Source organism: Psilocybe cubensis, chromosome 1 (assembly GCF_017499595.1).
Source record: "Psilocybe cubensis strain MGC-MH-2018 chromosome 1, whole genome shotgun sequence".
Classification (NCBI taxonomy): domain Eukaryota; kingdom Fungi; phylum Basidiomycota; class Agaricomycetes; order Agaricales; family Agrocybaceae; genus Psilocybe; species Psilocybe cubensis.
Genome location: NC_062999.1, coordinates 3869060 through 3894161, shown reverse-complemented (window position 1 = coordinate 3894161; position 25102 = coordinate 3869060). Strand labels below are relative to the sequence as shown.

The following is a 25102-nucleotide window of genomic DNA, read 5'->3' as shown; positions in this document are numbered from 1 at the left end:
AGTTTAAGGCCTGCAATGCCCTTGGATTTGCTGTCCACGGTGTCTGCGAGGCTATTAGCCCATCCACTGTATACTTTAATTGCTGCTGCGCTGGGGTATGTGTTTGTTGTAAGGGGTGTCTGGAATAAATCCCGCAAGCGCAACCCCAATAATCTTCCGCTACCTCCCGGACCCAAAGGATACCCTATAATCGGAAATCTCTTCGACGTTCCTCAACCAGTCAATAACCCACATATTGTGTATGACCAATGGTTCAAAAAATACGGTATGATGTACTTTTACAGTCGCTATATCACTGCTGGTGATTAACACCATTTAACTATTGCTTTTTACTACAGGTGATATGATATATGTTGAGGTCCTCGGTCAATCGCTTTTGATCCTAGGATCTTTACAACGAGCAAATGACCTCCTCGATAAGCGATCTTCAAACTATTCAGACAGAATGCGCATGCCCATGATTCTTGAGCTGTAGGCAATGCTGAGAATGATTTTTTTCAATATTGTTAACACCCGTTAACAGGATGAATTGGGGTTACAACATGGCATTTCTTCCTTACGGGCAATGGTGGAGACGCCACAGAAAGGCGTTCAATGAGCATTTCCATCAAAACATAGTTCACATATACCATCCAACTCAGATACGCGAAATTCGGGTGTTTCTTCATCGACTTCTAGTTTCACCCGACAATTTTATGCATCATATACGACAGTAAGTCACTTTAATAACTTGCATTCATCACTCTGGTTGCTGAATCTGTTATAGTGCATTATCATCAATCATTATGGGCGTAGCATATGGCATCACTGTTAAAGATTCGTCCGATCCGTACATATCAAATGCAGAAAAAGCACTCCAAGGCGTTGTAGAGGCAGGGATTCCAGGTGCATTTCTAGTCGACCTTATTCCTGCTTTGCTCTACGTTCCGGCCTGGTTCCCTGGAGCTGGATTCAAAAAGAAGGCCGCATACTGGAGCAAAATCAACGACGATGTCATTAATAAGCCGTTTGAATACATTGAAAATGAACTTGTAAGAGTAATGTTTTTTTTTTTTATTTTCTCTCAAAAAAGTGTTGAATACAATCTGGGTAGAAACATAATAGAGTGGTAGTACCCTCAGTGACAACATCGCTAATTAGCCACCTGCCTGACAAGAGTGATCCTCTTTACTCTGAAGAAAGACAGATTGCCAAGCACACGACGGCCGTTGCATATATTGGTACATATCCCTCTCTTAAAAAGCATTTTCAAATCTGATTTGTTTTGTGTACCAGGTGGAGCCGACACTGTAGGTGCTAAGCAGTTTGACAAAGCGAAGCAATTGAATTAATCAAACCCTTGCTTTAGACTGTCTCTACTGTGCAGTCATTTTTTTTGGCCATGGCAATGTACCCGGATGCACAACGAAATGCGCAAGCCGAGCTGGACGCCGTAGTTGGGTCACATCGTCTGCCAGACTTTAGTGACCGGGACTCATTGCCATACATCAATGCCGTTATCAAAGAAAGCATGCGTTGGAACCAGGTCTTACCCTTAGGTATTTTATGTTCCACACTGATTAATTTCGGAGCATAATATTTCAAACGGTTTATTAGCTATAGGTCATATGGCTACCGAAGACGACGAGTATGATGGATATTTTATTCCACGAGGTACCGTGGTAATGGCCAATGGGTGGTATGTCTGTCTTATAGACTCTAACTTACAATAAGGTGAAATAACATTTTAATATAGGAGCATTTTGCACGACCCAGAGGTTTTCTCTGAGCCAATGAAATACAAACCTGAACGGTACTTGAAAAACGGCAAACTGGATCCCAGCGTTAGAAGCCCTGACTGCGCTGCGTTTGGCTATGGACGTCGGTTAGTAGTGAAATTGATTAATCCGTATGATTTGGGTATACGCTGATGCCTATTATGTTAGCATATATCCAGGAAGACATCTAAGTGACAATTCTTTGTACTTGATTGTCTCTTCTGTATTGTCGGTATACAATATCAAGCCACCTTTAGATGAGCATGGGAATCCTATACAACTCAAACCAAACTTTGCCGGTGGTTTTCTCTCGTAAGCCATTCTCACAATGCAGTAGAATTATAGGGTACTGAGTTTTGCAAACTGCTTTCACTCCAGATATCCAGTCCCTTTTCAATGCAGGATCGAACCCAGAAGCTCGACAGCTGAAAAATTGATTCGAGATTGTGTAGAGGAAGACCTTTCAGGATGATACTGCCAATTTTCAACCAGTGGGAGTAGCATATGTACTGATGATATGGTCAAGCCAGAGCAATAGTTTTATGCTTGTTACGCCTCGGAGTCCTTACCCATGCAAAAAAAAATCCATTCTGTATTAAGGCGCCAAATGAATCCACAGGTTCAAATCTTCAACCCGTAAGGAATGTTTTTTTAGGAGAACAGTTGGATCAGCCTAGAAACCAATAGCACTGAGCAGTAAGGAATTTTCACTACTTAGGCTCGCGTGCCATCCATTCAATCCATCTCCCTCGGCGCAACTTTGCAAGCTTCGGCATCTTTTGTGATTCCGACACCGCCTAGCCTAAAATTTGTTCTCCGCCGGAACACTCTTGAACATCTCCAGCCGAGATTACCTCATCTTTGGCACTCCCTTACTGCAACGTCTGTGTCTCTTGCTAACAGTTCAACCGCTGTTACCATTGTCTCACTGTCACATCTTGTCTCATTATGCCTTCTATATTCACCATCTTCACCCCTCGTTGTCAACGCTGAAAATTTGGCGCTGCTGTTGAAACTAATCGCCTTGCCCAGCATGTGTAATGGTTACCACAACCCACTGTGCATTTAACTTTGCTGCATTTATGGCCACACACATCGCATGATACTACGATTAGGGTGCAACTGTGCTCTGCAAAACGCTCCACCAGTGCTAGAAAAAGTGGTACAGGAAAGCAGCTGGGAATATAAGAGGTATGTAATCCCCAACCGTAGTGTCGTGCGCGCTTACTGTCATTCTTGCTTCAGAATCCGGTCCGGTCAATTGCACTGCTGAGCCCTAGAAAAATTAGCAGACTGCAGTTACAATATCACGTTTCGCCTCGGAGGCATGCTATAGTGTACCTGTGGTGATCAACAGGGTAATCTATATGGCATGATGTCCCTTGCCCGTGTGTTACGCGTTCGGTGATAGAATGCATTGTAGTTTATATTTCTGGCTCAGTTTCTTGGACTACTTTCAAACAAGGCGCAACACAACATTAATTCTCTTCCAATATTTAGAAGTTGTGAAGTCAGTGTACACATCATAGAAGGTATTTAACAATGGTTTCCGGTCTCTTCTCGCTAATTGGGTATGATTACACGACAGGACACGATGGGGCAAGGATAGGCCTGGTTCGATGCCATGCCACGCCATAATACCCCCGTATATTTCAATTTTCCTTGCTCATTAACGATTCGCTGCACCTCAGAGATAACGCAGACAACGCTGAGGTCTTCCGCTGAAAAGGAGTAATGCGACTTAAGGAGTATAATAAATCAATATTAAACCTTAAGAACAGCGATGCAAAGAGAGGTGATGGGGAAGCGTAAAGGAAATAGGAACGAGCGTGGAGAAAGACAGGGGCATCCAAATGGTCCCATCTCCCAGTCGCCTTGTACTCTTGTATATGGTGTTTCCTATTATTGAGTATTCAACACGTCAACTTATTCACTTTTTATAGTTGACAGCAGCCGGTTGCACAGGCTATGCTTGGCTTCTTACACCTGCCAACATGCCACTATGGTGCCGCGTTTCTATATGAATATACCACCCGTCTTTGGAAACAGAACAGGTGTGGTATGGTTTTGAACACATGTCCCCTACGTTCTCTCAAGTATTCAAATTATGATGAAAAATTCCCAAGAAAATCAGTTTAACTTTTCTATATTAACAGTAATTGAAGAAACTCACTATCACGTACTGCTGGCATCATAGGAGCACCACCTTGTCGTCGCACAAATTCAGTGGGGTACGGCCGGTCTACTGAGCCAAAACACAAGAAATAAATGAATGGAAACACTCCTCACTGTCAACTTAACTCATGGATCATCAGATCGATCATGTGAAAGAGAACTCGAGAATGGCTCATAAAAGCAATTTAATGGACGATGGCAAACATTTCTCCAACTCCGATGACTCTACTGTCCACAGTATATGCAGGACTAGCTCACCATCCACTGTATACATCAATTGTGCTTGCCCTGGGATATGTGCTTGCCGTGAGGGCTATTTTGAATAGTTCTCGCATTCGCAAGCGCAACCCCAAAAATCTTCCTCTGCCTCCCGGGCCAAAAGGTTACCCAATCATCGGAAATCTCTTTGATGTTCCTCCACCGGTAGATAGCCCGCATGTTGTATACCATCAATGGTTTAAAAAATATGGTATGCAGCTGTCATGTCGCTATTAGTGATTGTCACTTATTAATATTTACCTCTTACTTTTCAGGGAATATTATATACATCGAAGTCCTCGGTCAACCGCTGCTGCTCCTAGGATCTCTAGAGCGAGTGAATGACCTTCTTGACAAGCGATCTTCAAACTACTCAGACAGAATGTCCATGCCAATGCTTCTTGGATTGTTCGCTTAAGTTTTATGATGCTGTAAATCGTCACTGACATTTGTCAACAGGATGAACTGGGGATTCAGTATGGCGCTCCTCCCCTATGGGAAATGGTGGAGACGCCACAGAAAAGCATTTAATGAACATTTCCATCGCAACATTGTTTACAAGTATCAGCCTATTCAACAACGGGAAGTTCGCAGCTTTCTTTTCCGTCTTCTAGGATCTCCAGAGAATTTTATTCATCACATACGGCAGTAAGAAACTTTCACCACTTAGATTCATTACCTTGGTTGCTGAATTTCAATAGCACATTTGCATCTATCATTATGAACGTAGCATATGGTATCACCGTTGAGGACCCCTCCGATGCATACGTATCAAATGCAGAAAAGGCTCTCGAGGGCATTGTGGAGGCAGGTCTTCCAGGTTCATTCCTAGTCGACCTGATTCCTGCTTTGCTCCATGTCCCTGCCTGGTTTCCGGGGGCTGGATTCAAAAAGAAGGCTGCATACTGGAGCAAAATCAACGACGACGTTATCAACAAACCTTTCGAATATATTGAAAACGAACTTGTAGGAGCATATTTCTTCATTGGTGTAACCGGCAAGCATTAATCACAAGATTTGTGAACAGAGAAACGATAGGGTAGTGGTACCCTCAGTGACAACATCGCTAATTAGCCGTCTACCTGACAAGAATGATCCTCTCTATTCTGAGGAAAGAAAAATTGCTCAGCACACGGCAGCAGTGGCATATATTGGTATTTATTCTTCCTTTTGATCCCAATATTTGAAATCTGATTCAGTGTATCGTGCAACAGCTGGAGCAGACACGGTTAGTAGCGAGCTATGTCTTGGAGTAGTTGAAATTTTATTCAACGCTACTTTAGACATTCTCAACAGTGCAGTCGTTTTTCTTGGCAATGGCGGTGTGCCCGGATGCACAGCGGAAGGCGCAAGCAGAGCTGGACGCCGTAGTTGGCGCCCATCGTCTTCCAGACTTCAGCGACCGCAAATCATTGCCATATATCAATGCCATAGTTAAAGAAAGCATGCGTTGGAATCAGGTATTACCCTTGTGTAATTTATTTCCGTTCTACCTTAAAGAATAAATTTTCTAATCGCCTCCTAGCTATAGGTCATATGGCTACTGATGACGACGAGTATGACGGATATTTTATTCCAAGGGGCACGGTGGTAATGGCAAACGGGTGGTGCGTTAATTTTAGAGACCACAGACTTGCAGCAAAGCGAGATAACATTCTGACATAGGAGCATCCTGCACGACCCGGAGGTGTTTTCTGAGCCAATGACGTTTGACCCTGATCGATATTTGAAGGACGGCAAACTAGATCCCAGCGTAAGAAGTCCCGACTGTGCAGCGTTTGGCCATGGACGTCGGTGAGTCATAAAAAAACTCTTTTCATATGATTTCAGACCACACTCAATGTCCCTAACAGTATCTGTCCCGGAAGGCACCTGAGCGACAACTCTTTGTTTCTGATTGTCTCTTCCGTACTGTCCGTGTACAATATCAAGCCACCCATCGATGAGTTTGGGAATACTGTAAAGCTTGAGCCCAAATTCACGGGCGGCTTTCTTTCGTAAATCTCTCCCAATTGTTGCATAAGCGAGGTGCTGAGTCCGTCAAACATCTTTTCTTTAGATATCCGGCACCTTTTAAATGTAGGATCGAGCCGAGGACCTCTTCTGCAGAGCAATTAATTCGAGATAGCGTGGAGGTAGACCACTAAAGGCATTTTGAATGAGAATTTTCCGCAGTTCAAGCAGCCACATCAAGGGCATTCGTATTTTGCTGTGGTTGTATTTTGCCGTGATTGAGTGTACTAATTGATTGTTGATATCTTTGGTATATACAAGAAAGGTGTATTGTTTTGATAAAGTGGCCATGGCGCGTGAAGCGGTTATGTAGGGAGGGATTGAGCTTTCGATGAAGTCTGGCCAAGGTGAAATATTAATTGGTGAGAGTCGAAAAGATCAGTTTCCCTGAATTGCAGTGATACATCGTTAAATCATAGGAATATCACCATGGCTGAAATGAACGACTACGTCAAATATCTTCCATATCAAGACGTTGAATTGACTTACTGTTAAGTTACCTTGTTAGCGCCCATGTCCTTCCTGATGGTGTGGACGACCTTGGCGCCCAGCTTTCATGTCAATTCTTCAAGACGCTCTCAACAAACAAACAAACAAACTTACTGCATGTTATATCCCTCTTGACTCACGAAAACGGACAGTCCCATTACATTGAATTCACATCAGGAGAATTGGGGTGCGTCGCCCTGAGCATTATCATCAATGAAGTTGGTCGTGACCTATTAGTTTGAGAGGCATGCATGAACATTGAAAGGTTTGACAGCGCAAGTGACTCGGAAGTTGCCACTTAGTCGGTCTATATATCCCTCAAGTGAGGACTGCATTTGTTTTCTCCCAAGTTCCTCCCGACATTCAGTCGCTTCCTACCGCAGTTAACGTCCCCATATCAGATCCGAACGCATAATTTTGCCAGCATGGACCTAGCATCACTGGATGTCAATGTGCCAGAGATGTAAAAAGTAAAAAGAGCCAACTTGGTATTAACTTCACGTTAACAAACGGTTGTCCGCGCCTTATTTCCGAATACATTTCCCACGGTTCCGAAGTTAGCCGCCTTGTGGGCAGGTCCAACATCAGGAAAGATGTGGTGTGCATTGACCATCCTGACCTAAAAACGCCCCCTTGAGGCATGCTTATTCGATGATGCATCAGTAATTTCATTGATACGCATTTTTTTATCCGATAATGTCGCCTGGGGCATTTCATTGAATGCTCATATGACCTTAGGGTCGGGTATCCGAGAAGGATGCACAGTATATAAGAAGATATCCTCAGCGCACAAGTATGCTCCACCATCTCATTCTTCCCTTTGTTGCTTCCAAAATGACGACTTTGATCACAGGAGGAACTGGAAATACTGGACTTGCCCTTGCCAAACTTCTCCAAAACGCACACCGCCCCGTTGTGATTGCATCTCGTTCTGGAGAGGCACCTAAACCTTTCAGTGCTGTCAAATTTAATTGGTTTGAGCCAAACACATACGAAAGTGCCTTGAGCGATAGCTCCATCGATCGCATATACATTGTAGGACCTCCTGGAAGCATAAAATCGTCTGTTGTGACATCTTTTATCGATTTTGCAATTGCCAAAGGAATCAAGCGTTATGTTCTCTTATCTGCAACAACCTTCAACCCCCAATCCAGCTCAGCAATTTTGGCGAGTGTCGTACATCAATATCTTCTCGACAAGAAGGTGGACTATGCTATCATAAGACCAACTACATTTATGCGTATGTTTCTCGACCAACTAAACCCGATTTTCTACTTCTGACTTTGATTCTCTTGATCCAGAGAACTTCGGTTCTTTTTTTGTCCCTGGCATTAAATATCACAACCAGTTCTTTTCAGCCACAGAGGATGGTCGTATACCATGGGTGTCTACTGAGGATGTAGCGCAGGCTGCATTTGAGGCCTTGACGGCAGACGTCAGTCCCAATAAAGACATTTTTGTCGTGGGCCCTGACCTTTATTCATACGCCGATGTGAGTGTTTGAGTGTCCCCTCGACGGTGAAATATTGGCACGAGATACATCGGTGTTGATGATATTTTAGGTAGCGAGACTGTTATCTGACCTCCTCGGGCGACCAATTGTCTACAAGCGGCTGACTATTGAAGAGCAAACAGCTTTCTATGCTAAAGTTGGTTTGCATCCGGACCTAGCTAAGACGCTTGCTGGGAATCAGAAAGGAATTCAGGAGGGAAGCGAAGAAGCTATCTTTAACGACCCAAAACTCGCTGAAGAGGGAAGAAAATTTATAGGGAGTCACACTCTCAAACAATACCTGCAGGATAACATGGAGCTGTGGTCCAATTAGCTTATTAATATCCCAGTTCATCTCATCAACGAACGTAACATTCAGACGGTGAAGGTACGATTAAGTAGGCCTCAATTCTAAACTTTAGAAAGTGCTAGAAGAACTCGTACGATCCTTCATGAAGTTTACGGCGGCTAAAATTAGCGCCCGTATGTATTGTTCACGTATATAAGCACAAAATTAAGTTACATATGAAGGCCCGCATAGGTCAACTATTTTCTGTATGGATACTGTGCAATCCAGTGTCGTGCGATCTGCTCCCTGGTCGCCACCCAAACATCCTGCTTATCCGCTATATATTCTACAAACTGATCACCATGATCAGGCAAAGTGTACCATTTAGACAAGGTAGAAGCCTACCCACCTTCTTTATTGCCGGGAAACGTCCAGGTCGACCGAGCATCCGGGCGTGCAAAGCTACAGTCATGAAGGCGGGGTGTCCATTTTGACCTTCTTCGTACAGTGTATCTTTTTAGATGATCATCAGGTATCAGTAAAACCACAAGCTGTGAATAGAGATTGGAGTACCGAAAGAATTTTTGACGTGTTCATAATACGCCATAGACGAAGCAAAGCCAGGCGCGATATAAAATTTGAAGTCGTTCGCGTCATAGGTGTAAGGAACAAGAAGAAGTCCTTCGTCGGGCCCAGCGATAGGATCTGGAATCCAGTAAGGCAGGTCGTCCGCATCTGAAGAACAATAATTAATACAATCAAATAGTGCGCACGAAGGCATCCATCATACAAGTGTCTGAGTTATAAAGCAGTTCCAAGCCAAGCTCGCGGTAGACTTTGGACACCAACGCACGGCTACGAGGAGATGGGCGACCGTAATACCAGCCAACAGGGACTTTGCCGGACGGGCTTGTGTTGCGGAAAGAATCGATTGCTTTTCGAATCAATTTTTCCTCCGATTCTGGGTCCATGTGCGTATAATTAATCCACCGGTAACAGTGCGATGCTGTTTCGTGGCCTCGTTGTTCGCATGCTCGAGCTATCTCACTAGAATAAAACGGGAGAAAACAAACATGAACCGGTAGGCTTCAAGCTTTGGTGGGGATGACATACGGTTGTGCTTCATAGGCCTTTCCCACAGCATATATTGTAATCTGCATATTATGCTTCTCGAACAGATTGAGAAGCCGCCACATTCCTCGACGAGATCCGTACTCAAACTGAGTCTCCATAGGAATATCTCGTTCGCCCACTAATGGAGGTTTCTAAGGTCAAATTTCAAACGGTGATAAGGACTTCTTGGGTATGAAAAAACGTCAATAAATGGACTCACGGGCCCGGTTTCTTGTAGGTTGCTCTCCGCCTGAGCATCTCCATTGTCAAGCGAGTTCTCTCCCCCTTCTTCGTAGTTTATGACAAAGTTTACTGCGATTTTGGCACCGTTTGGCCAATTAGGGTTGGGAGGATACCGTCCATAACCGGCAAAATCGCGAGGAGGGAAGTTGGTGAGAGAAATCTGGGAAGACATTGTGCGAGATACGGATACCACCCCAAGTCCGTCCGCTTGCTATAGTCTCCAGTATTTATAATCTCTGCATCAAGCCCTCTTCTATTTTGCTATTTTGAAAAACAGGTTTCCCCACCATCACTGAAGCCGGGTTTTCTTTCCGAACGTCGAAAATTGCATGTAGTTTCCCATGAGGCTATCGGAGAGCGCTTCCATAATCATGAGACCGAAATGATGTCCATGAGTGCAGTTGAAAGACGTTGATAAGATACGCCCCTAAAGCTATCATGTCAGATTGTCAACGTGCTGTAAAATTCGGCTATGTCCGCACACCGTTCATCGTATGTTAAGCAACAAATTTACCATCGCAATTCTGAGGATTGGTCATGATGTGGTGGAAGGTACGTTTAGCAAGCGAGTGGAGCACAGAACATGAATATAACACAAGCAGTCCCAGTCATAACAGACTACTGGGGGAGTATCGGTGACTTTTGCATTAACAATAAGGAGCCTGATCGCCCCTGTACATCTTGACGTAAGAGAAGGGGATCCCCACCCTGGGCACCAGCATGCACAAACTCCACCTTCTCGTCGAACGTAGACACACTCTCAAAGGCCGCATCCGCCTTGCGCAGAAACTCCCTCAAAAAATTCCTATCGTTTTCGAGAGCCAGATCCTCAAACGCCTTCATGATCTTTGCGTGTGTATACTTCTCACCCTGATCGTTCAAGTTCTTCAGCTCATCCTTCTCCAAAGTATCGAGATGTTCGGCAGTCTGCTCATCAGGAAAGATAAAATCGCTCGGCTTCCGCCCATGCATAATCGCAGCGCAGATACAGTGCTTCCATACATTCCACGCAGGTGTGTTGTTCGGCATAAGCTCGTCGAGAATGCCCTCTGGTGCTTTTAGCCCAGGGTTGAAGTAGAACATCGCAAACGCTGCCGCGACGCTCCATTTCGCGACGTCAAACTTGTGTATCCGCGGTGCACCGACAAGCTTGAACAGAAGGTCTGTCTGCATCTTTTCTCTGTTGAAACTCGCGAGGTAGCTGTTGCACATCCAAGACATGGCAAGCGACGCAATGAAGAAGACCTGGCCTGTCAGTGTGCCCTGGGGGATGAGGAAGAGCTGCAGGAGAAATTGGGCCAGAAGGCTGAGGGAACAGAGTCCGATCCAGCGGTGCGAGGGGTCGGATGGGTAGCGCAGCCGAAAGCGACCTTGAAGAAGTGAATCGATGACGTGTTCGGAACCTTGCAAGATGATAATATTCTGTCTGTCGAAGAGGATTCCATCACCGGGAGTTGCACCAGGAGATGGCTCGGAGAGCTCAAGAACGAGGTCGCCTGTTCCCAGTACCCAGGAGGTGATACCGTTTGAAAGAGAACCAAATAGAATCATAGCAAACGAGAACCAGTCGTCATACAAGGCCGAGAGGACACTTGCTGCAAGGGAGAAAAGAATCGTGAGTACAACGAAGAGGGTGCCTAGTCTGTTGATCGGGGTGAAGAATCGTTCCGGGACTTTGGGGTATCGCTCCCATTTGGTGAATTGTCGCTCATCGAACTTGACCACTGTGACAGTGATATTGCGAACACGTGTGTACTGATTGATAGCATCGTGTGGGCGAGTCGATGCCGTTTTTTTATCTCCAACAACCATAGAATCCCATAGCGCTGGTGCACCCGGGAGTGCAGTGCAGAATCTTGACAGCAAATACGAAAGATGACCCGTCGACGTAAACTGTGTCCCATTGTACGCTCCAGAGAACCTAAATCCGGGTTTATAGTCCAGCTCTAGTAGCTCCGTTGGATCTACAGATGGGCCGGGGAATACGCTGTCCCAAAACAGCGAGTTGGGCAGCACGCCGTACTTCTTCGCCACGAAGTATGAACCAGGGGAGTTGTACCAACCTAGCCATCGCCGTGCGCGGACAAGATGCACACTGGACATGGCCGCAAAGGCCTCCTCCCCACCAAAGAAGCCGGCTATTCCAGAGGAATCGAGGTTAAAGTTGCCCCCGAGATGGTTTTCGAGGATCGGCATAATTATGATAGTTGATATCGATGAATGGGCGTTCTAGAGGTTGTAAACGGGAGTCGCTAGTCTGGCTATCTTGGATCGTATCCTTACCGAGTTTAAGTTAGTATGGTTAGTTTTTTATACAACTCAAAGAATACCTGAAATTGTGTCAAAGCAAAGCACTGCATCTGGCAGGCATATCATTGGCACGAAGCTATAAGCGAGATGCACGTTGTCAAGCATGAGAACTTTGTGCCTTCTTGCTCTTCTGCATTGCATAGCCATAGTAAGAACGTTGAAGTCCGTCAGGGAGATAGCAGAAATAAGTTCCAGCAAAGTTCAAGGGCGAGTCGAGTGCCTGGACTAGGATTGAGCGGAGAGGCATGTTACATAATCACAATTTTAAACGTCCTTACACTTGCCCTCTCAAATTTTCAAATCTCAATGCTCTTTCTCGATTTTCATGCCATTCCTTCGCTCTCAAAATTTCTCTCTGACCTCGCAAAACATAAACAAATTCAAGAGTAGACACTTCCGGATCATGCAATTCTACGCCTTGCTCAAGCCTTGCTGACAGAATTATAGATGGATCGACTCAATTATTTGGAGTAATGTCCTTTCTAACCATCTCTCTCTGCCAGTCTTTCAACACACCTTGTCGTATAACCTCGTAACAAACCCCAGATACACGTCGCACGACTACCTCGCCCGTGAATCCCCGCTACAGCTGACTCTTCCACAACCACAAGATGAAGCGCGCGCAGCACCCTAACCTGTCCGTCCGCCCTCTGGTCCATCAACTCGACGAAAGTCTGTTCCGTGTTGATTTACGGGAAACAAGTACTCGTCTGCCGCCATGGGCATCATCACCGGATCCGCCACCAGAAAAAGCGTGCCACGCCCAACTATACCAACCCGTTTAAACCTCCGTTGGGCAGTTCCAGTGGTGTGTAGGCTGCCTTAAGTATGCATACTGCACTCCCGACTGTACTCCTTGCATGACGGTGATTTTTTTAGGACAAATAGGTCTCTCGCATTCTGGTCAATCTAATCAAGATAGGCCGCGCGCAAGATATGCTCGTTTTTGCGGGGTATGATGGCAAGATTTTGACTGAAGCCATATTGCGCTCAAAAGCATCTGTGATATGGCGCTGGGGGCAGGTTTCGGGAGTTTGCTGCAGTGCTCCCAAGGGGTATCCCTGAGCTAAAGAGGCTACGTTTGCGTTCTTTTCTCAGTTTGACGATTGTAACAAAACCATTGCCAACTTGAGCTCGAGGCATTTTTGTCGTATGTTTGTTTATTTGCATGTGTCCACACTGCGAATACTCATTAATGACATTTATCCATGTCTCTAGAATGCGCGGGTACTGTCACAGAATGTTTTCTTCTACAACTTTGTGATCCTTATACATGATTCCGGCTCAGACTAAACATCTTCTACCCATGAACTGCCGAGCGAGACGAGACGTCTTCAGCTTCGGCTCCTTGGTTACGCGAACGGGATGTATTAATGTTTGAGCTGTGAAACGCTGCGCCACAACAAACAGACTGCTCTTCCTCCTGGTCAAGTTTTTCCTAGAAGCGCGATCCTGTCCGTTGGCCGAATACGCGCATGTACAGGAGCCTGTGGGCGCTGGCGCATGGTCGTAGAAAGAGAAATCAAAGTCTCACCGTGCTCAGATTCGACATGTCCCGGCTTTGTGGACAACGAACAGACACATCGTCCTCGTGGAAAGCCTCTGGAATTGTCGAGTTTGAAAGCAGCCTAAAGATCTCAGATGGGGTCGCTAGTTCCGAGGTAGTAATCCGGCTCCTCGCGTTCGTTCCAAGTACTGGTTGGCATAGTCCCAAGGTGGATCAGGGTCCTTGGGAATGCAGAAGGGCATTCAGACTCGGCTAAAAGCAGGTATTAATGAGCGTGTTTGATGGCGCGCCTCGTTGAAATGAATCGGACTGGGACTAAAAAACTACACGGTCGACTTCCATTGCTGTTTGTTGAACCGAGGGTGTTAGAAATCAATCATACACTCAAGTATTACATCTTGTAGTCCAAAGCATAAAAAATTGAAGAATGTATTTTTTCAAATTACTAAAAAGAATGAATTTTAGAGAGTAAACTAGGTACTTTAATTAGGGTATATAGATGTCCATAATTCTCCGTGGACCATTTTACTAAGATCTAATTGAGGAGGAGGAGGCATAATAAGTGCAAGAGAGGGTGGCCAATATTGATATAGTGTATAAATGGATGGAACAAAGAATAAAAGCCTGCCACTGGAACTAGCAGATTTAACAACTGCCCATCCATTCCCATTCCAAGGATGACTTGAACTTGTAGACAATAAAGGATTGTACAAAATCTGACTATTAAGTAAAATGTTTACATTCTGATTGATATCAATATTAGAAAGAGAAAATTGTGGATGTGATGAAAAAAGAATGGAATTATGTATGGCACTGCCTTGATTTATGGAAATATCAACATCCCATAGCCGGAGTATAGTATCAGAAGAACCAGAAAGAAAGTATTTTCCATCTGGAGAAAAAGCAACAGACCATATCCAACCTTGATGACTCTCAAGAGGTGCCCCAATCTGCTTTCCAGTCTTAGCATTCCACAGCCTTAGTGTTTGGTCACATGAACCAGAAACAATGTACTTTCCATCTGGTGAAAAGGCAATAGATTGTACTACTGTTTTATGACCTTTAAAAGATGCCCCAATCTGCTTTCTAGTTTTAGCATCCCATAATCTTAGTGTTGTATCCTGTGAGCTAGAAACAATATGTTTTCCATCTGGTGAAAAGACCACAGAGCATATATTATGCTTATAACCCTCAAAAGGTGCTCCAATCTGCTTTCTAGTCTCACTATCCCACAGTCTTAGTGTTTTGTCATTTGAACCAGAAATAATGTGCCTTCCATTTGGTGAAAAGGCAACTGTTCTCACCCAATCCTGATGACCCTCAAGAGGTGCTCCAATTTGCTTTCCAGATTTAGCATCCCAAAGCCTCAATGTTTTGTCATATGAGCCAGAAATAATATATTTTCCATCTGGTGAAAAAGCAACTGATTCTAACCAATCTTGATGACCCTTAAGAGGTGCTCCAATCTGCTCTCTAGTTTCAGCATCCCACAGTCTTATTGTCTTGTCTGATGAGCCAGAAACAATGCACTTTCTATCTGGTGAAAAAGCAACAGAGCATACATTATCTTGATGACCCTCAAAAGCTGACCCAATCTGCTCTCCAGTCTCAGCATTCTACAACCTTAATATTTTGTCTTGTGAACCAGAAATAATCTGCCTGCCATTTGGTGAAAAGGCAATAGACAATATATTATCCAAATGTCCCTTGATAGGTATTCTAACCTGCTCTTTAATTTTAGCATCAGGTGACTTTAGTGTTTTATTCTGTAAACTAGAAATAATGGGCCTTCCAGATAATGGAAAGGAAATTGACTGTAGAAAATTCTGATTACCCTCAAGTGGTATTCCAATCTGTTCTTCAGTCTTAGCATCCCATAACTTCAGTGTTTTATCATCTGACCCAGAAACAATGCGCCTTCCATCTGGTGAAAAGGCAACTGCCCGCACCCAATCTTGATGACCCTCAAAAGGTATCCCAATCTGCTTTCTCGTCCTAGCATCCCAAATTCTTAGTGTTTTGTTATGTAAACTAGAGACAATATGCCTTCCATCTGGTGAAAAGGCAATACACTGCACCAAACCATGTTGACCCTTAAAAGGGATACTCTGTTGTCTAGATTTAGCATCCCACATCTGGAGTGTCTGATCATATGAACCAGAAACAATGCATCTTCCATCAGGTGAAAAGACAACAGACTGCATAGAATCCTGATGACCCACAAAAGGTGCTCCAATTTGCTTTCCAGTCTCAGCATCCCAAAGTCTTAGTGTTTTGTCATCTGAACTAGAAATAATGTGCCTTCCATTAGGTGAAAAGGCAACAGACTGCACAAAACTCTGATGACCCTCAAAAGGTGCCCCAATCTGCTCTCTAGTCTCAGCATTCCATAGTCTTAGTGTGCTATCACGTGAACCAGAAACAATATGCTTCCCATCTGGTGAAAAGGCAACAGACCATACCCAATCTTGATGACCTTCAAGAGGTGCTCCAATCTGCTCTCTAGTCTGAGCATCCCATAGCCTTAGGGTCTTGTCTAATGAGCCAGAAACAATATGCCTTCCATCTGGTGAAAAGGCAACAGACCACACCCAATGCTCATGACCCTCAAGAGGTGCCCCAATCTGCTCCCCAGTCTCAGCATCCCATAGTCTTAGAGTTCTATTATTTGAGCCAGAAACAATGTGCTTCCCATCTGGTGAAAAAGCAACACAATTAATATTGCCCTCATGGCCTTTCAAAGTCTCTTGTAGAACCGGCCAATCAATGCTCCTGCCAGAATCCATACGAAGCATCTTGCAGAATCGGTCCCCAAATGCCTGATTAATATGCGAGTTTTCAGGCGAGAACGGGAGTGCAGACAGGTAAAGATGTGGGGTACTGTGAGCAATCGCACCACCAAACATCCGAACAAATTTTTGCACATCTGATGCATAATCAGCAATATCCGCACAATTTGTGGAAGACTGTAGTATATTAGCACATGCTTGAACAATTAGAAAACAGTTGCCACCACTTACCCATTTAATAACACTCCACATCGCTTGAGCACAAGTATTCACCAACTTGAGTAAGCTCAAGATTTCAATCCAAAAGAGTAACCGTTCATGATTGAAAAATTCTCGCATAGCATCTACAAGAATGACATGATATTCCGCGAGTTGCAAGTGGTTTGTCCAGAACCGGCTAGAGTACGATAATTCACGAGATATGCAATCGTTAATCCGTTGATCAAGGTCCTCAACCTCAGAGTTTGGCAAATAAGAACTCGGCAGCTGGCATATGTTGAATCGAAGTTGCTCTTTCATGATTGATAGTGATGCAGTTGCAAGGTCAACGTGAATACGGGACATGTCAATGAAGAATTCGCCGCTTCGTTTTTCATCCAACAAAAATTCCGGGAACGACGCATGGAGCGGACGGATTACAGCACATGGATCGGTAGTCCCACTAAGCAGTGCACCCATTGGTTTGATGATTGTGCGGACATCAACTATCCCAAGACCATTATCAAGAAAGTAGCGCCTCATAGAGGCCAAAGTGTCCATAGTTAGCGGCTCCGCACTCCCAAGTATTTGGGATATCACAGAAAGGAATCGTTGAAGGCGCATAGGGCGTAGTGGCTGGTCCTTGGGCAGAAGTGTCTCGAGGACCAACAGATACATCTTGTCAAGAAGCACACCCGCGTCTTCAGTGCGTACCAAAAGATGTTCCAGGCGCTCCTTTGCATCCGTTCCAGCATCATCGTCTCCTCTGACATATGCACATGCCAGACGAGCCCACTCGAACAACTCACCCGCAGCAGAGGAAAGCCGAGACACGTCATTTCCTCTGATTTCGATATCCTCCAACTCCTCAGAGATATAGTAAGCAATATCACTTGCGGTCGAGGTGGTCGAGATGGAATCCATTGCAACTGAATGGACGTGATCAACGTCGTTCAAGGTGTTGTATATGTCAGATAATGTTCGCGAGGTAAGAATGATTCGAACATTTGGCGGAAGCTTCGAGACATGACTGTCATTATCAGCTTTCAACTTTCCAGCGAGAATACGAAGCAGGTTTTTGCGTGATTCCGGGTTCCCACTCTCGTCCAACGCATCGATGACGATTACAATAGGCCCAACCATCGATTCGGACAGTTTGCAAATAGGCTTCACCACAAGCTCTCTCCATTGTTGTATAATGTCACTTGTATTGCTGAGTGCCTTGTTGAGGTGCACAATCCCCGCCAGCTCTTTCTGTATATTCTTGTCTGTGTGTGCGAGATCCTGGGCAATTACTGTAAATATCTTGTTATGCCGTTCCTCCGCAAACTTGTTGCGATCAAAGCAAAAGCAGGACCCGAGCCGTCCCAGTTTTTCAAAGTAGTTAGCGATGGTATGTGCGATTGAAGATTTACCAGTTCCGGCGTTACCGTGGAGCCAGAAAATGCGAGACGTGTCATCCTGGCCATTCAAATTGACCCAATCAATGATATCCTTGAGAATTTGCTCCCGGGTCCCCTCAAGGCAGATTTTCTGAAGGTTAAGGCCTGCACCTTGAACGTAGGGCATGTGCTGCAAGTCGGAGTCATGCGCTGGAGATTTGATTTAGAGTCATCACACAGAATTAACATCAAATCAAGCATACCTAGCTCGGCGATGTCTTCCCAGATACGATGCACCACGATCAGCGTGCTGCGGGCGGCCTTGTCCCGAAACTGCTGCAAAAGATCGTCAAAGACATTGCTAAACTCCTGTACGCGATCATCCGTATCAGATAGCAAGTTCTTGAGCAACCTCATCCCTTGAGCCAGAGATGATTCAATGAAAAAGTGCTTTCATCGACAAGGATTACTTACGGAATTTTGTATTCTGAGAAAATTCCCGTATGAAGTAGGAGCACTCCAATGTCTGGTGACAGATTTTCTCTATGATGCCCTTCATTGATTCAATATCCCGTAAATCCGCTGCAGTGAGAAAAGTGTACACAGCATCCATCTTTTTCAATAATGTAAGGATCGAGCCATCGCGGATATCCTGGTTTACAATTGCCTAATGATAGATTAAAAACCGGGTCTAGAGAATAACTATACGAGCAAAACATACCTTGGATGCGAAAGAAAGGATTGTCCATGCAGCTTGCGCGTAAGGATGAATCTAGCCGCAATACATATTATTAAAAAAAAAGAAAAGTTGTTAAAAAAGCAATACCATACCTGTGCGATTTTGTCCACGGCAGAATTGAACTTGGACAATGTGCTGAGAAAAGATGACATAAAATGGCCAACGTCGATTGAACTGCCCATCCCACTGATTCCTGGAGTAATTCCAGAAACTGGTGCAGCGCCGCCTTTCATTTCAATGGCTGTCTGCAATGCAGCTGTGCGGGCTGCTTCCACAACTGCGGGGTCCAGAGAACTTGTCTTCAGACTGGGCTGTGTTGCCAAAAAGATGAATGAATTACACTGAAAAAACGGCCAAAATCAAACGGACCTGCGCATTCTGAGCAGAAGATTGCACTGTCCCAGATGATGATATACCAGGCGTGGCATTCTTTGCTGGAATTTGATTATCTGTGGCAGCTGGATATCCTGAACAGTACGCACCTGAACAGCCTTGCCACGTCCTCTTGTTTCCAAGCGAGATTGAACCCTCTTCAAGTAACCAATTAAGCCGTCAACGAAGTCAGCTACAGATTGTTTGGCCTACCTCATTGCCATGCAAGGGTGATTCTGATTCGACGCTGATCTGAGGAAGCGATTGAACGCTGCTTGCTCTTGACCTTCCCAAATTGATATCTCCAACGTCACTCTACATCATCAAAACATGACAGGATTGAACACTTGCGGTCAAATTAAAAGCATACCTGATCGTCTCTCTGGAAGACCTCTCTCCTGGACCTGGAGAGTACACCGGCAGCTGGGGCAGCCTCACGACTCGGAGACCTCGATCTGAAAGCACCCTTCAACCGGTTGAAGAAGGACGGGCGGGACCTGGAGACAGTGGGATCAACTTGCGAACGCTATCGATACCGGTTAGAATGCGCGTGTGTATTATGCAAGATAATATACCCGCAGCATACCGTAGTCGCCTCTTCCGCGTCGTCCTCCGTTGTTGGGAGATGAGGCATCGAGCGATTCCGCTGCCCTCGTTGTAAAAAGTTGAATTTTTTCATTGCGCTGAACGTAGAGATCTGTATGGTAGATGGTCAAGGCTGATGGATCCCACGATATTGGACGAGAGCTGAATCTAAAAACAGCGTGTCCACACGGCATAAAAGCTACATCTCCATGCTGGCGTTCCGACAGTGCAATCGCCTTTAATTTATGTTTATTCGGATTGTGATTTCGGCGGCCGCCAATACGTAGAAATTGTCGTACGGTCGTTTAACTTGAATGATACGGAATAGAACGAGACTGCCTTGTCTCTACGCAGCGCCGCCGTCCAAGATACCACGTGCCAACTTCTTCCAGTCACCAGTGTCCACTCCCGACCGAGAAATCCATGTTCGGAGCTCAAAGTGAGCCCTCTCAATCCTGTCACTCCTTCTTAATAACATAGGTATCCTGTACGCAGTTTTATCTGGTTATTTTGCCTCTTTGTTGTAACACCAACGCGAAACTGATTCTATTTTACTTCTTTCTCCGCTATATGCAAGCAGTAGCAAGCAGTGCAGCCAATTTCGTTGCTGCACATGTACATGTTGAACGTTGATACCTGGCTCCATGAAGCATACTACTTTACCACTTGACGGACCCGATACCAACATCTTATCTTAGTACTTGACTCGCACACAACACAACACAAACGAATGTCCATGTTAACCGTGATCCCTAACGAAGATGTGAATCTGGAGTTGGTGAACTAAAATATATGCTATATCTACCAATAGCGACGACGTCGACGGCACGACGCATCAACGACGATTACATAGCTGTGCAGCACATCTCAAACAGAAGAAATGTAGTCTCACCTGGTGGAAGTCGCATTCATTAAACCTTTTGACCCGCGCTCCCATAGCATGTCGACCTCATTGCTAGATAAAGGCCTGCCCGAAGAGGGTGCACGCCGCACGCGTCTGCGAGGACCATGGTCGAACTCGGCACTATCAGGTGCGCAACTTGAGGCACCACATTAAACCGATTATGAGCGCCAGATTAAAGTATAGACAGTGCCTTCCTGTGACTCTTTGATAGTCTCCGATTCGACGAAGGCAAGTATACGATGGGCATGCCGCATAACTGTGAATTCCAGGCAAGGAACATTGCGAGTGGGTATTGGGCTAGTGACTGAGCAGCTTGTGTGCTACTTGACGCATGAAATGGTTGAAGGGGACTGCGGGTTCATAAGCTGCTGAATTAGGGGTTGTGGATAGAGAGAAGGTAGAGGAGGGTAGAGTGATCGAGGGACGGCGGACAAGGTGATGTGCAAAGAACAATGACCCTCGGGTCGGTTCCGAAGTGGAACAGGGCAGCCGAGGGCGGGGAGCCTGTATAGCATTGACGCATATACAAAGTGAATTTACTGGAGGATGAAAAGAATACAGTCGATGATAAACGATGGCGCATGAATAAATAGTAATAAACAGATAGCACAGTCGCATTATAGGTTCGTAACAAAGGAAACAAGGCCAGGGCTGACATTTTCAAAATCAACGCGAGGGAGACTGTTTGGGGAGCAGTAGGCACTTTGGCCCATCAATTCTACGAAATCGGCAGCATTCAAAAAATCGAGCGACACCGGAACGTCAACGGGCCCTGGTGTAGTAGGTCCTTGTGTACACTCTTCGTCCCTGTAGCAAGATCATAGACGTGGTCCAAAGGCGACAAATATGTACGCACGCATATACATAGCACGATGCAGGTCGACAATATACGGCGTTGCTGATGATTTTCCCGTCTTTGCGCCACGGAACACATTGGTTATATTGTACCATTTCAGGTGGCCCATCGCCGTAACGAATGCCTGCAAACTTCAAATATCCGCCATGAGTATATCATATCAGCAGGGTTTAAAAAGGGAGGACATACGACTGAGTTTGGATCGGCAGCTTTACAAGCTTTGTATTGCTCAGAATCCTTTGCGAGGCTGACATCAGGTCCTACTACACCAGGAATTGTAGTCGACAAGGCAGAAGACACTGAAAGTAGGAGCACGAAGATCTGAACAAGATAGCTCATGGTGACTGAAAAGGCGGCCGAATCTTGAAGAGACGAGAACAAGTTGTTGACAAGAGTGCTGGGTGCATGGTAGTTAATAACTGTCCCATCTTTTATACCTAGCTGGCGTATTTGTAATCGACAGGCAAGAGGTTGCGATATGGGCGGGCTACCCTAAGCACAGAGTGTACATGTACAAAATGAAGAAGGGATCGCTCAAGCTCAAGCCTCAGACGACCGCCCAAAACTAATAAGCACAAACATCAGAAAATTAGGCGGTCTTTCCGTCACTTGCAACTGACGCGCCCTACTAGTAGCTCATATACCTATACCTTTCCTTTCCTTTTCAAATGCCTCCAAGATCAGAAACCTTCCCGGGGGGCATCGTCAAGTTAACCAACCTCCTAGCACATCTCAACGCGACGCCACGGTTGACTCTGTCCGGCGTCAAACGCCTCCGCCTTTCCCTCGCGTCTCAAAATGACCACTTCGGTGCACGGTAAATGCGCCTTTTCAAACACTCTCTGCAGTATTTATGCTCATATTCAACCTGTTCTAGGCATTTTGTAAAGGAGAACCTACCTCAAATACGATGGGCGAACCCAGCTTTGGATATTGAAGTCCGACGGGAACGAAAGTCGAAAAGCGAGCAGTGGAGAGCAGAGATGGAACTAGAATTCAGTGCGCACACTTCCCCTTCTTCATCTTTAATTTGCGCGGCGGCGAACTGGAACTTTGACCAAAAACGCACAGATGACGGCAACGTGCACAAGTTCGACATCAACGACAAACGGTCGACGACTATCCTTAAAGAACTTATGAACACCGCCGGCGGGGACCCATGGAAGAGCCACGTTGTCCACTGCGAAAAGACGGGGCGGCCTGTGCTCCCGGAAGAAGAAAATGAAGAGGTGGACACAAAGTCGGAGAGCAAGCCAAGTTCGTCGAAACTCCCTACGCTAGACGAGTACCTCGAGAAACACCCGGAGAAGAAAGCCGAGCATGTGCGGAAGCAGGCTGCTGCAGGGAAGAAGAAGAAGCCTGCAAAGCGGGCGAAATCTAAAGCTCCTCCGCCGAAACCATTCGCCACTCCCCTCTCAACTTGATGTTTCCGAGTTCTACAACATCGATATTATTATCATTGGCGTGAATATATACATTTTAATGCATCCGGATCCGGACGCGGTGAAGCTACATACAGTGCGTCTGTCACGACTGACTCTGTACAAACCATCCCGAGAAGTATATTATGAACCCAACGCCTACAACAAGTCCTGACAGGTCGTCGAGGAATAACGACCCCATCTGGATGTATTTCAATGAATTGATAATGAGAGATGGTAGTGGCGCGGGCAAGTGAGGCAACGCCAGCGCCAGCAAAGTCGGTGGTTGGACAGTATCCTGTTTAATAATTAGCAACGATCTAAAATGACGAAAATGTAAATCTCACAAATCCAGAAAAGATGCGCAGCGAATGCAACACCACTTGAAGTGTCGTAAATGCCCAAAAGAAAGGCTAAATAATCCTCAGCATGTAAAATAAAATTCGACTGACCAAAACAAAAAAATACATACCACAATCTGAACCTTGAACGCGCGCATCGCGTCTCCCAGCGTAGCATTTTTCTGGCCTAGATTCGACCACCGCTGCCAAATACCCATAGCAGACAGCCCGACATCCTCACCCACCGCATCCCTATACGTCCGCGGCTCCGCCCACAACACAAAGTACGCGAGAAGACACCACACAGCTACAAGATGCAGCAACGGCATCGCCTTCTGCATCCGCGTTTTCTCTTTCGGTGGCTCCATAGCAGCGGGGAACATTCCCTGACCACCGAACGGCGGCATCGTAGACCCCCCTCCTCCAGCACCACCACCTTCCGCTCCAGCCATAGGACCCATAAGCGCAGCGAACGGGTTATTCTCCATAGATGGCACACTCGCATCTGGGGTAGCACCGAACCCAAACGGCCCCTGCCCCCCTCCATTGGACGCATTCATCAGCGCCTGCAAAAACTGCTGCTGCTGCTCTGGCCCCCACACCGACGGATCAGCGCCATTCTCTCCTAGCCCCTCGAAGATGTTCGCATTCGCATTCGCATTGGCATTGGCATTGGCATTGGTAGTGGCATGGGCATTCCGCGAAGGCGTCACCTTGCGCACAGGCTGCGGACTCGGCGAAGGCGACAAGCTCGTCCTCGTCCTCATCGACACAGGCGTAGGCATAGGCATATCAGCCGTCTCCTCCCCCAAAAAATTCCGCGTGTTCATGTTCGTCGCAGGCACAGACATCCCAATCCCAGCAAGCGGTGGATCTGCCATACTAAACCTCAGCTAACTGCTTCCTCATTCGACACTTACACGGACAAGCACATGGAATGACGTTTACTGACCATCGTGAAGGTATGCAGGTGCGTCTTCACCGCGCGCCGACGTGGTAAGTTTGGCCAGTCGGTCAGATCCTCGACTCAGAATGGCCTTTTTGCGAGCTGCACGAGCTTCGGGGGTAGACATGATGGGTGTAAACTAACTTGGACGTGGCAGAAAGGTGTATTTCATTACATGTTGTTTGGCTAGAGCTTTAAATAGAAAGTGTCGATCACTCCTTCCTGTCATGTCTCTGAACGTTACATACAAAAAACGTATCCCGACTCATTTCCACCATCCTGTTGGTCGTCCTCATAATGCGTTCTGGTAAAAGTTTCAGGAAGAAATTGATAAATAAAAAGAAAGAGGCACTGCCCGGATTCGAACCGGGGTTACAAGAACATCAAGGCTTCTTCAAGGATATCAGAATCTTGAGTGATAACCACTACACTACAGCGCCTTGCAACGCTGTGACGTAATGTAAATTATCTCTACAAGAAGTTGCTGCCTATGTCCACACGACCCAGTGAGTCGCTTCGCTCGACTTCCTTCCAACTTTCTCCTGCTCTCACAATTCGGTTTTCAGAACTTAGCTGCCTTATCTCTTTTCATAAGCATGACTCTGGCATCTTGTGATGAATTGAATCTACCTCTGTTTATTCCGCGATGCTGGTCAATTCTATCAGTAACAGATTGCACCACAGTGTACCCGGCTTCAACCTTGCTCTCCTAGGTCTTCATCATGTGGAACGCCCTGGTCGCCAACCTCTACAGCCATTCTGTTATTATATGGACCCCATTGTTACTATTATTTCATTTATCACTAATGTGATCTTAAATAACAAGGGACAACTCAAGACACAAATGAAAGGCCAATGGGAGGGTCCTAGCATCAACAAAGGCAGCACGCCTTCAACTCGGTTCTAAAAGCTTTAGCGTTTTT

At 45.7% G+C, this 25102-nt stretch overlaps 8 protein-coding genes and 1 non-coding gene across 9 annotated transcripts; 4 read left to right on the top strand and 5 right to left on the bottom strand.

Annotated features, from left to right (window-relative positions):
• Positions 1 to 15: 15 nt before the first annotated feature.
• JR316_0001323 (Cytochrome P450 monooxygenase COX2) lies at positions 16 to 2229 on the top strand (the record flags this gene model as incomplete). Its single annotated transcript, XM_047887132.1, has 11 exons — positions 16 to 265; positions 339 to 471; positions 524 to 712; positions 767 to 1031; positions 1094 to 1220; positions 1276 to 1289; positions 1349 to 1547; positions 1603 to 1678; positions 1736 to 1864; positions 1926 to 2069; positions 2136 to 2229. 11 exons carry the CDS (start codon positions 16 to 18, stop codon positions 2227 to 2229), a joined length of 1620 nt encoding a protein of 539 aa, XP_047754878.1.
• A 1922-nt stretch (positions 2230 to 4151) lies between these two features.
• On the top strand, positions 4152 to 5446 carry JR316_0001322 (Cytochrome P450 monooxygenase COX2; the record flags this gene model as incomplete). The annotated part of the gene is made up of 5 exons (XM_047887131.1): positions 4152 to 4401; positions 4466 to 4598; positions 4650 to 4838; positions 4892 to 5156; positions 5390 to 5446. 5 exons carry the CDS (start codon positions 4152 to 4154, stop codon positions 5444 to 5446), a joined length of 894 nt encoding a protein of 297 aa, XP_047754877.1.
• Positions 5447 to 7526: 2080 nt separating this feature from the next.
• JR316_0001321 (Agroclavine dehydrogenase) lies at positions 7527 to 8518 on the top strand (the record flags this gene model as incomplete). Its single annotated transcript, XM_047887130.1, has 3 exons — positions 7527 to 7932; positions 7994 to 8184; positions 8255 to 8518. The coding sequence occupies 3 exons, from the start codon at positions 7527 to 7529 to the stop codon at positions 8516 to 8518; spliced, it is 861 nt and encodes a 286-aa protein (XP_047754876.1).
• Positions 8519 to 10447: 1929 nt separating this feature from the next.
• JR316_0001320 (uncharacterized protein) lies at positions 10448 to 12025 on the bottom strand (the record flags this gene model as incomplete). Its single annotated transcript, XM_047887129.1, has 1 exon — positions 10448 to 12025. The coding sequence occupies one exon, from the start codon at positions 12023 to 12025 to the stop codon at positions 10448 to 10450; it is 1578 nt and encodes a 525-aa protein (XP_047754875.1).
• Positions 12026 to 15262: 3237 nt separating this feature from the next.
• Positions 15263 to 19760, bottom strand: JR316_0001319 (Vegetative incompatibility protein HET-E-1; the record flags this gene model as incomplete). The annotated part of the gene is made up of 10 exons (XM_047887128.1): positions 15263 to 18225; positions 18279 to 18434; positions 18490 to 18682; positions 18737 to 18787; positions 18847 to 19065; positions 19124 to 19183; positions 19237 to 19284; positions 19340 to 19441; positions 19497 to 19652; positions 19713 to 19760. The coding sequence occupies 10 exons, from the start codon at positions 19758 to 19760 to the stop codon at positions 15263 to 15265; spliced, it is 3996 nt and encodes a 1331-aa protein (XP_047754874.1).
• A 1472-nt stretch (positions 19761 to 21232) lies between these two features.
• On the bottom strand, positions 21233 to 21810 carry JR316_0001318 (uncharacterized protein; the record flags this gene model as incomplete). The annotated part of the gene is made up of 3 exons (XM_047887127.1): positions 21233 to 21422; positions 21480 to 21595; positions 21661 to 21810. The coding sequence occupies 3 exons, from the start codon at positions 21808 to 21810 to the stop codon at positions 21233 to 21235; spliced, it is 456 nt and encodes a 151-aa protein (XP_047754873.1).
• Positions 21811 to 22139: 329 nt separating this feature from the next.
• JR316_0001317 (uncharacterized protein) lies at positions 22140 to 22895 on the top strand (the record flags this gene model as incomplete). Its single annotated transcript, XM_047887126.1, has 2 exons — positions 22140 to 22288; positions 22349 to 22895. 2 exons carry the CDS (start codon positions 22140 to 22142, stop codon positions 22893 to 22895), a joined length of 696 nt encoding a protein of 231 aa, XP_047754872.1.
• A 103-nt stretch (positions 22896 to 22998) lies between these two features.
• Positions 22999 to 24306, bottom strand: JR316_0001316 (uncharacterized protein; the record flags this gene model as incomplete). The annotated part of the gene is made up of 4 exons (XM_047887125.1): positions 22999 to 23190; positions 23240 to 23305; positions 23365 to 24107; positions 24186 to 24306. 4 exons carry the CDS (start codon positions 24304 to 24306, stop codon positions 22999 to 23001), a joined length of 1122 nt encoding a protein of 373 aa, XP_047754871.1.
• Positions 24307 to 24525: 219 nt separating this feature from the next.
• Positions 24526 to 24619, bottom strand: JR316_0001315. The gene has a single exon. It is a non-coding gene; the product is annotated as a tRNA-Gln (tRNA).
• Positions 24620 to 25102: the final 483 nt, after the last annotated feature.